The 12,060-nt window shown below is 36.1% G+C and overlaps 1 protein-coding gene across 1 annotated transcript in view; it reads left to right on the plus strand.

Annotated features, from left to right (window-relative positions):
- Nucleotides 1-12,060, plus strand: part of LOC140172659 (uncharacterized) — a 13,202-nt gene continuing 1,142 nt past the window's right edge. Inside the window, exons 1-3 of the mRNA XM_072195795.1 lie at nucleotides 1-153; nucleotides 3,296-3,451; nucleotides 10,804-11,064. Of these exons, the coding sequence (XP_072051896.1) occupies nucleotides 84-153; nucleotides 3,296-3,451; nucleotides 10,804-11,064 (487 nt within the window). The 5' untranslated portion in view covers nucleotides 1-83. The remainder of the gene's footprint in view (nucleotides 154-3,295; nucleotides 3,452-10,803; nucleotides 11,065-12,060) is intronic.

The following is a 12,060-nucleotide window of genomic DNA, read 5'->3' on the forward strand; positions in this document are numbered from 1 at the left end:
AAAGGGCCTAGTGGCACTTCCCTGGCATAACGGAATGCATACCACAGATCACACTGGTCGTGGAAACTAAAGAGAACCTAGCCATGTTGGGACAATATAAATTGATATTACTTGGCATATTCACATTGATTCTACATGATGTGTATGCTGTCGGTAGGTAATTTGTTATTCGGGGTGATCGGTGTGTGCTGTGGTGAAGGGATACGTATGTAGACATGCTGGTTCATGCTAGTTCCAGTGGCGGATCTAGAGCGGTCCGAGGGGGAGGGGCAATGTTTGAAAAAAAAAGAATAAAGTTTTAAAAATGGCCTTCGCGTCGCGCTTGCTCGACGCAGGGGTGGGTGTCCCCCTCTCGTAAAGTTTTAGTTTGAAAAAGCCTAAAATTTGCGCCACGCAAGGGGTGTCTGATGAGGGATATGCCCCCTGAGATGTGAGAAAGTTTGGCAAAATGAAGACCTAATTGAAGCCATTTGGTGGATCGTTTAGGCACTATTATTGTGTAAAATATAAATATAAAATTTGCGAAATGGCAGGCCAATTGAAGACATTTTTTCACTGTTATTGTGGGAATTATTGGTTAAAACATCAAGTGCTGGGTGTTAAATACAGAAGCAAAAAGTGGCAGCTGTTTACGCAGGGGCGTCTGAGATGGATGTTCCCCCTGAGAAGTTTGAAAATTTTACAAAATGAAGGTCCAATTGAAGCCATTGTGGTCCATTATTTTTATACTAAAGGGGGCCTATATCATTGCTTTTTAAAACAAAAAAGGGCCCGAACTCAATTTGCAAAAATTTCCATAGGCCTAAGGCTTGAGATTCGCAATTAAAAGATCGATGTTGAATTGAAGGCAGCGTGGAGTCCGTCTTAAGTCCTACTGACTTTGGTGGCAAAATGTGACGGGCCCTGCATATCGGCGGCCCCGCCGTACATTTCACATTCTTTTGGGCGGACGACCCGCGTACCCGCCTTGAAGCAATGCCTAAAATAATCACATGCTATTGACCCGACTGCGGTTTAGGCATGGGCCTACTTATACGTGCAATTTAACCGCCGCCGCCCCCTCCCCTGAATCCGCGCCTGGCTAGTTCTATGATTGGCAAATTAGTAATGTCCATCGGCAAATTAATGGTTGAAAAGTATGTTCAGCGGTAAATTAAATACAGATATGCCATTGAGAGTGGTTGGAAAAATACCTTCAGCAAAAGATTTATTTACAATGTTGGTAATGTGAGGAACAAAGTCAGTGGTGAAATTGGGCGTCATTGACAGCGAAAAAGTCAGACTTTCTTCTAAGGTGTCATTCAGCACAGTTGGTGTGCGTTATGATTTACAGGAATAACTCGTATGGCACGTTATTTTGTCCAATAAAATAAAAGACTGATTCCGCGGGGAAGAGCCTGCCCAATAAGCACAAAAATGTTTTAAACACGTTTTAATTAAAACTTTTAAACAAGTTAAATGTCGTAGAAAAGAAAACGTTTTAAAACGTTTTGTATGGAAACACACTGTAACAATATTTTTATAATGTTTTCTAATTGGTACCGTTAACTAATGTTTGCAAACATTTATGGCCAAATATTTTGTCAACACTTAAGGGATCTGGAATGAGCGTTTTGAGCGTTTCGACAGTATTTTTTGTGGGACATGAGAGCACATCAGACATATCAAATTGCATTCTGAATACGAAGAATGTCTTTCTGATATCAAATAATTTTCATTTTTGAAACTCACGATATAATACAAATTTTATGACAAATTATTAAAATTTGATATTTTTCACATTTTTGATATATAACAGTCCTCGAAGTAAATTTTATAAATCTAATGATATATTCTTAAAGTGTATGTAGCTGGGAGGAAAAGCCGACGATCAATTGAAAATATTGAAGATATGGATTTTTTCCCAAAAGACCTAATTTTTTTGGTGTTTTGGGAAAAAATCCATATCTTCAATACGAAAGGTCAAAATTTTCAATTGATCGTCGGCTTTTTATCCCACCTAGATACACTTTAAGTACATATTATCAGATTTATAAAGTTAACTTCGAGTACTGTTAAATATCAAAAATATCAATTTTAATGATTTGCCATAAAATGTGTATTACATTGCGAATTTCAAAAATCAAAATTATTTGATACCAGAAGGACATTCTTCGTATTCAGCATGCAATTCGATATGTCTGATGTGCTCTAATGCCCCACAATAAATACTGTCCAAAGGTTCATACCCCACCCCTTAAATAACATTATGTAAAATATTTGTAGGTTTTCAAAATGTTATGAAAACGTTTTATACCCTTTATAACCCTTTATACAACCCGACTTTTACATGTTTTCTGACAACCTTTAATAACATTTTGCGAATGATGTCGAAAAGGTTTTGTGTCTGCTGGGTGGTGTCTTGATTAAAAGAAAACTGATTTCTTGATCCAAAAAGCTGCCATGTCGATCAAGGAATCAATAATTTGATCGATAAACATGGTTTCTTGTTTAAAAAAGCCAGGGATGGTCTCATATCCCTGGAAAAACTAGCGCGGTATATGGACCTATTGGCTTTCTCTATATTGATGTACTAGCCATGCGCATTGAGTGATCGGATGCTAGCCAACACGGCGCATTTAAAACTGATGTGACTCTCGCCCAGTAATTATTAAATTTGCACTGTATTTAATTAATTTGAAGGTTAGTTTTGTGGAGTTCATTATCGAACCCCAAAGGTTTAGCTTGTATTCATATCATCGTTGTAAAATAGAGCGTTAGGCTAGGTAATATGGGACTGCACATATGCAGAGTATACACTGATAAATACTGTCGTTGTAAAAAAGAGCGTCAGGTAACATAGGACTTAACATATGCAGAGTATACACTGATAATTACTATCGTTGTAAAATAGAGCGTCAGATAATACAGGTCTTAACATCATATGCATTGTATTCCCTGATAATTACTATTTTTAATTTTTTGTCACGAATTTTGGCTTTTTGGTCTTATTTCCCAATGGTTGGATCAACGTTGGCTAATGGTTAGCTGTTACAACGTCGAAATGGACACGTTAAATTTGTTTGCATTTGTAACCATACCACAACGTTAACCAGACGTCAACATAGGATGTTATGTTGACGTCAATATTTCACATAGCTATTAACGTCGTAATCCACAAGTTAAATTCATTTACATTTGTAACCATGTAAGGACGTTTGTGTACGTTAACAAATGATGTTATATTGACATTATACCAACCATTTGTGCCCAGTGGGTTAATTTGATATTTAAACCTATTTTTTGTTACAAACAGATGTTATATATGAATGCATTGATCCCATGGATGGTACACCAACTGTGATAACGGACCTAACTACTGAGTTTTGTGAGGTTTCAGAGGGTGACAAGTATGCTATTATAGCTGTCACAGTCACACAGAGTATTGGGGATGGTGACAATGAATATACAAGTAAGATTTATGCAAGTAATTTGGGAAAAAATCAGGCTTTTTATGACTTTTTTTAAATTAAGCATTTTTTGACCATTTTTGGTGCAAATTTCTCAAAGTTGGTCAAAATAAAAAAAAATAAAAAATTGGCCCAAAATTTTTTGCTACGTTGAACGAAAATATTTGGGCCAAAAATATACCTTTTTTTTATTTTGGGCCAAAAATAAGCATTTTGGCCCAAATTTGATCTCACAGATAAATTTATCAAGTCTTTGAAATTCTAAATATGCATACTTTTATATAAATTAGAACAACAATTTAGCAGTTATGAGGCCCAAAAGTTTCCATAATTCCAGGGTTAAAACCACCCTTAAGTAGTTACTTTCTTCTACTTCTTGTCCATCTTCTGAACGTTCATTTAAAATGAACAGGACCATGGTCTGAAGTACCTGGTCTTGCATGTACTGTGCAGGTGGCATCAAGATCAGTGATGACCAAGTCTGGAATCTAATCTTCCCGGGTAGGCTCCTTGACAAATTGTCTTAGACCAAGTACATTACACATCTCAGGTGTGCGACGTCCAGCAGCACTATGTTGTAGGCTGCTAAGCTATTCCTTGTGGTGGACATTGAAGTCACCAAGAATAACTACTGATAGTGCATTGAATTAAGAAATTTTTGACAAGATGGTTGATTTCAGAAAGCTGATGATATCACTGTTAGCACTACGTGGTCTATAGACAGCAGAAAATAGTGTTTAATGAAGCTTGAGAATGAGCCACATCAGCTCAATGTCCACTGGATAAAGAGCACAGTCATGAAATATATCAATAACCTCCAGGCAATAGTTATGTAGGCAGACCCATCATTCACAGTAGCATCCAAGAAGGTTTCCACGATGACAATAATGGATAGCTTTAGTTCATGGTACAAATTGGACAGCTCACCTATGTTTGAACGTAGTCATCTGATGTTCACTTCTAGTTAAGTCAGGTTCATTTCACGTAGTAGTTGGCCAGGCATGGGTCGTTACCGTTTTGATCCGGTCATTCGAGGCTTCTTTAACTTACTTGTATAGCGAGAGAAATTGAAGAGTAGGGGGGGGGGTGCTGGCCCCAGTTTAGTTTGTAATTAGCCCGTAAGCTAAGTAAAGATTTGTTCCAAGTCTACCACATTATAATAAAAATAACAAAGAACTTTTTAGACTGCGACAAGTTTGTGCTACAACATTGTTTCTGCATGGATATTAATTATTTGTTAATTCAAAATCAAATTTGCAACACACTGTGTTTTTTCTAGAAACGTTTTCTAGAAATATGGACTTAATGTTGTCCAGAATATAATAAAAGTGCACAGTGTTGAAAGGTATTTGGCCCAAGGCTTGGATAGCAGTTATCCACGTTGTTTGGCTAATGAGTACATGGATAACCATAGCGAAATGGGCATAGATTGGATAGCTCTTTAAATTTCAAATCGATTTCAGTGATCAGTCTACTATTACACCTCTTTCAGAACATTCCAATATCATTGTCTCCACTAGGAATATAACCATACCATTTACCGGAGCTCCTTAACATTGTGATTATTTACTAACAGGTTGCACAATAATAATAAACTTCGCTATACTTTGTGTACAAAATGGGCTCTATCACAGAAGCTCGATTCAGTTTTGGAATTTATAAAGACAAAACATATGCAAGAAAACAACCAAAACTAGATATATTGCAGCCTACGAAGGCTACGAAGTCCAGCCGTGACCTTGAAGTGACCTCTGATGACCTTGAAAATATTTGGAGTACAATTGCATTTTCGTGAAAGTTAAGTTAAATAACAATCTAGCTTATAAAATAATTTGATCTTTGTTGACCTCTAATGACCTTGAAATTACCTCCATTTTGTTTTAAATCATATCAATATTACATATTCTAATTTAGATATAAATTGGACGAATTTTGGAATGTTACCCCTTTTGACCTTTGGTTGACCCCTGGTGACCTTGAAATGACCTCCATATTTTGAATCATATCGTGATCACATAATTATACTAATTTTCATTCGAATTGGACAAATTTTAGAATTTTACCCCTTTTGACCCCAAAACAGACCCCTCCCCATGTCCAAGCCAAATTTGATTATAACTCTATGCACCCAATGCTATAGTCATTTTGGCATTATTCTGAAGATCACTGCACTTAATATGCAGCAAATAGTGAAGTTTAAGATGATTTTCAGTAATCAACCTATTTAACCCCTGCATGACCTTGTAGTCCAAATCTGTGTTTACCCTATAGACAGTAGCTTGTGTCAATGTATATGTGTAAGTCGTATCTCTGTACCATGTAATCTGTAGGAAAAGTAGCATTTTGAAGGTATTTGGTTATGTGCCGGAAATACCCCTTAATGACCTTTGACCCCAAATATGTGTTTATCCCATAGCCCATAGACCCCAACTATAGCCGATGCCGATGACCAAGTTTCACTACTCTACCATGTAATCTGTAGAAGAAGAAGCATTTCAGGTAAAAATCGCATTTTTGGCCAAAATTAACTCATGCGTGACAAATGTAAAAACTGGGATAGTGGAGCTTTTGCCTAAGTTTGGTTATAATCGGTCAAATAATGAAGGAACTAGAGCTAATAATGTCAAGGTTGACAGAAGAAATAAAGAACTAGATATATTGCAACCTACGAAGGCTACGAAGTCCAGCCGTGACCTTGAAGTGACCTCTGATGACCTTGAAAAGATTTGGAAAACTTTTGCATTTTCGTGAAAGATGTAGGCATTAAGTTTAATAACAATATAGCTAATAAAATAATTTGACCTTTGTTGACCTCTGATGACCTTGAAATGACCACCATTTTGTTTTAAATCATATCAATATTACATATTCTAATTTAGATTTAAATTGGACGAATTTTGGAATGTTACCCCTTTTGACCTTTGGTTGACCCTTGGTGACCTTGAAATGACCTCCATCATATTTTGAATCATATCGTGATCACATAAACTAATTTTCATTCGAATTGGACACATTTGAGAATTTTACCCCTTTTGACCACAATTTTTTTTTTGATTTGATTTGATTTGATTTGTTCGGGTTTTGACAACCCTGGATAACCCAAGAAAGCCTCTATTGAAGCTTATTTCCATTGGGGTCCATTTGAACACCGGGGCGGGTTGGGAACAGTCAGGGGTTAACACCCTACTCTTTTCGAAACTGGCTGCGAGATACATGTACAGGTATGGCTCTCTGTACACGGGACCGACGGCTTAACGTCCCCTCCGACGGACGGAGTACTTTCATGATTCATTTACCCAATTCTAAATGAACCATGGGGAGAGCGGAAGTCTGAATTTAATCTACAGAAGTTGCCAATTAATTTCAGACTTTTTTTTCCAAGTCAATATCCCAGCAAATCGCCACCGCCGGGAATCGAACCCGGGACCTCATGCACTAAAGGCAAGTACCCTAACCATTGCGCCACGCTCTCCCGGTAAACAGACCCCTCCCCATGTTCAAGCCATGTTCAAGCCAAATCTGATTATAACCCTTTATGCACTTAATGCTATAGTCATTTTGGCATTATTTTGATGATCACAGCGCTTAATATGCAGCAAATAGTGAATTTTAAGATGATTTTCAGTAATCAACCATTTTGACCCCTGCATGACCTTGAACTCGAAATCCGTGTTTACCTTATAGACACCAGCTAATGTCAGTGCATATCTGTCAATCTCATCTCTGTACTATGTAATCTGTAGGAAAAGAAGCATTTTGAAGGTATTTGGTTATGCGCCAAAAATCCCCTTAATGACCTTTGACCCCAAATCCGTGTTTACCAAATATACCCCAACTATTATAGTCGATGCCGATGACCAAGTCTCATTACTCTACCATGTAATCTGTAGAAGAAGAAGCATTTTGGGTAAAAATCGCATTTTAGCCAAAATTACTCATGCGTGACGTTTGACCCCAAGTGGTTAATGTCAACTGTAAAGACTGGGGTAGTGGAGCTTTTGCGTAAGTTTGGTTATAATCGGTCAAATAATGAAGGAGCTAGAGCTAATTATGTCAAGGTTGACAGAAGAAATAAAAAACAGATATATTGCAGCATACGAAGGCAAGAAGTCCAGCCGTGATCTTGAAGTGACCTCTGATGACCTTGAAAAGATTTGGAAAACTTTTGCATTTTCGTGAAAGATGTAGGCATTAAGTTTAATAACAATGTAGCTAATAAAATAATTTGACCTTTGTTGACCTCTGATGACCTTGAAATGACCTCCATTTTGTTTTAAATCATATCAATATTACATATTCTAATTTAGATTTAAATTGGACGAATTTTGGAATGTTACCCTTTTGACCTTTGGTTGACCCCTGGTGACCTTGAAATGACCTCCATCATATTTTGAATCATATCGTGATCACATATACAAATTTTCATTCGAATTGGACAAATTTTAGAATTGTACCCCTTTTGACCACAAAACAGACCCTTCCCCATGTTCAAGCCAAAACTGATCATTATAACCTTATAAGCACCCAATGCTATAGTCATTTTGGCACAGCACTTAATATGCAGCAAATAGTGAATTTTAAAGTGATTTTCAGTGATCAACCCTATTTGATGACCCCTGCATGACCTTGAAATCCAAATCTGTGTTTACCCCATAGACACCAACTAATGGCAATGCATATTTGTTAGTCGTATCTCTGTACCATGTAATCTGTAGGAAATAAGCATTTTGAAGTTATTTGGTTATGTGCCAGAAATACTCCCTTAATGACATTTGACCCCTAATCGGCCGTGTGTACCCCATAGACCCCAACTTTAGCTAATGCCGATTACCAAGTCTCATTACGCTACCATGTAATCTGTAGAAGAAGCAGTTTGGGTAAAAATCGCATTTATGTCCAAAATTACTCATGCGTGATGTTTGACTTCAAATGGGTCATGTCAAAAGTACAGGCTGGGGTAGTGGAGCTGTTACCCATGTTTGATATAAAATTGGATCGGTTGAGCCCATATTTATTGGTCGAGCTATGAGTTTTAAAATATTGGACGAGACGTAGTCGAGTTCAATATTTTACAACTCATAGCGAGACCAATAAATATTGGGCGTAAAGCATCAATTTTATCATTATTATATTTTGGATCCAATATTATCACAACTTGGATCCATCAAAACATAATAATGGTTATAATCGGTCAAATAATAAAGGAGCTAGAGCCAATTATGTCAAATGTTGACAGAAGAAAGAAAGAAAGAAAGAAACAGAAACTCCTGAAATACAAGATACAAATACTAAAGAAAGAAGAAGAAGAAGAAGAAGAAACCGCTGGGATGCAAGAGTCCAGCCGTTTACCCCTTTTGACCCCAAAACAGACCCCTCCCCATGTTCAAGCCAAATTTGATTACAATCGTATAAGCACCCAATGCTTTAGTCATTTTGGCATTGTTCTGATGATCACAGCACTTCATATGCAGCAAATAGTGAAGTTTAAGTTGATTTTTAGTAATCAACCCTATTTGACCCCTGCATGACCTTGTAGTCCAAATGTTTACCCTATAGACACCAGCTAATGTCAGTGCATATGTGTCAATCTCATCACTGTACTATGTAATCTGTAGGAAAAGAAGCATTTTGAAGGTATTTTTAGCCAAAATTACTCATGCGTGACGTTTGACCCCAAATAGGTCATTTCAAATACAAAGGCTGGTGTAGTGGAGCTTGTGCCTGAGTTTGATATAAAATTGATCAATTGAGCCCATATTTATTGGTCGAGCTATGAGTTTTTAAATTCATAGCGATGAGTTTTTAAATTCATAGCGAGACCAATAAATATAGGGCGTAAAGCATCCAATTTTATCATTATTATGTTTTGCATCCAATATTTGCACACACTTGGATTCGTCAAAACATAATAATGGTTATAATCGGTCAAATAATTAAGGAGCTAGAGCCAATTATGTCAAGGTTGACAGAAGAAAGAAGAACTAGATATATTGCAGCCTACGAAGGCTACGAAGTCCAGCCGTGACCTTGAAGTGACCTCTGATGACCTTGAAAAGATTTGGAACACAATTGCAATTTCCTGAAAGATGTAGGCAGTAAGTTTAATAACAATCTGGCTAATAATATAATTTGACCTTAGTTGACCTCTAATGACCTTGAAATGATCTACATTTTGTTTTAAATCATATCAATATTACATATTCTAATTTAAATTTAAATTTGTCGACTCCAATTGGCTTCAAAGTTAAAATCTAAAAATCTTAGATGTAGTATGTTGATGTCACTTGTACAGTAATTCCCGATTGTCGACAAGCATGGACCAATTGTTGACAAAACACTAGTAATTAAAAATATTAGAGATAAGCTTAACATTTCCATTACTTGCCATGAAATTCCCGATTGTCAACAAGCACGGACCAATTATCGACAAAACACTAGTAATTAAAAATATTAGAGATAAGCTTAATATTGTCATTATTTGCCATGAAATAGCTGCATCAGTTTGCTATTTTCATTTGCAGAATACCTTTCTATTAAGGTTGGTCTGAACCCTGGAATTATGGAAACTTTCGGGCCTCATAACTGCTAAATTGTTGGTCTAAAGTATATAAAAGTATACATATTTAGAATGGCAAAGACTTGATAAGTTCATCTGTAAGGTCAAATTTGGACCAAAATGCTCATTTATGGCCCAAAATCCCAAAAACCTTTTGGCCCACTTTTTTTTTTATGCAACGTAAAAAAAATTCTTGTGCCCCAATTTTTTTTTTTATTAATTTTTAAAAACTAGATAAAAATATCTAGGAGCCATTTTTTCATTTGTTTGAATTTTGACCAACTTTACCAAAAATATTTGAAATTTGGGCGAAAATCGGGCTTTTTTATGATTTTTTGACCATTTTTGGTGCAAATTTCTCTAAGTTGGTCGAAATTCAAAAAAATGAAAAAACAGGACCTAGATATTTTTTATCTATTTTTTAAAAATTAATAAAAAAAATATTTTGGCCCAAGAATTTTTTTTACGTTACACGAAAAAAAGTGGGCCAAAACCTGTTTTTTAGATTTTGGGCCAAAATGAGCATTTTGGCCCAAATTTGACCTCACAGATGAACTTATCAAGTCTTTGCCATTCTAAATATGTATACTTTTATATACTTTAGACCAACAATTTAGCAGTTATGAGGCCCGAAAGTTTCCATAATTCCTGGGTTCAGATCAATCAATAGATGAATAAAGTAGAATTGAAATTTTTTGAACATTGTCATGTGAAAAAATAAAATGGTATAAACCGGATGTGCAGTTTCCTTGGCTTTTTAAACATAAAGTTAAATTTCGTTACAAATATTTTTTTCAGATGTACACACAAAATGGATACCTGACGCTGATGCAGCAACGGAGGGTGAAGATTACTACCCTTATGTAACTCTAACACCGATCCCAAGTACCGCAAGTGCTACTTTCCGTTCGTATGTATATATCCCAATTATTGATGATAACGTGATTGAAGAAACGGAACGGTTTACCTTGAACGATATCTCATTCACGACCATGGGCAATAATGAAGTGGCATGTATGGCTACCTGCACTCTCTACATTCATATCATCGATAATGACAGTAAGCGCTTATCACAGTTCCGTAGACTTATTGCCCTTTAATTATAATATTTGTAAATCATATTTGTTCATTTATTTATTTGTACGTTTCGTTCTTGGCAGTGAAAATATAAACACTCGAACTGTAACAAGTCGATTTTCGGCTATAAATCATACTAGAAACAAACGATATTCAAACTGTTGGTTAAATATAATCCCGGGAATATAATAAGGAATCACTATTCTGATCTAAATACTAAGTTTGAAATCAAGATACCCTAAAACTAAAAGCAAAACTAAAAAGCAAAACCCAAATTATTCTAGGGTTGCATCAATTCCCCACCCTCTGGGGTCAGGTGAGGGGTATTTAGTTTTTTTTCTGCTTTTTTGTTTACACTACTAAAAGTGGGTCAATATCCTGGAGTCAATAAACCTTTTTCTATTGCGTTGATGGCTAATTAGGTATACATTAGGTGGGGGCGAAAAACACCTTTTTTCTCGAATCGACTTGGAAGTCTCGGAGAATATTACTGGGGGTACATACTAGTATTGTGCTGAAATATCAGTAAGATCGACGCATGTTTCACCCAGGCAGTAGATTTTTACAAAATCCCTACTTTATTGCTATTTCTAGAGAACAAAGATCACTTCCTAGTCTTTTAATGGTACTCTAGTGTGTACAAAGAACAAGACCACTTTCGGGAAAAGACCAAAAACTACCAGCAATGCTAATTTCAAAATAAATCTCTCATGAAAATCCTCCGGACGAGAACCAAATTATTAATTTTATGCGGCCTAAATTATTTTTTTTTGACCCGACCTTATTTCTCATTAACACATCATGCGATATTTTCGTATTTCATTAACCGTTTTTGAGGGGTAATTAAAAAAATATCCAAATAAAAACATACGTCTGCGCGTTTTTTTCAGTCGGGTCAAAACCGATAAATCTGCAGTACTTGGAATGGAAAAATCGGCAAAAATAAAGTGTCACAAACTACTAATTTTTATTCATAAA

The sequence above is a fragment of the Amphiura filiformis genome, chromosome 2 (assembly GCF_039555335.1).
Source record: "Amphiura filiformis chromosome 2, Afil_fr2py, whole genome shotgun sequence".
Classification (NCBI taxonomy): Eukaryota; Metazoa; Echinodermata; class Ophiuroidea; order Amphilepidida; family Amphiuridae; genus Amphiura; species Amphiura filiformis.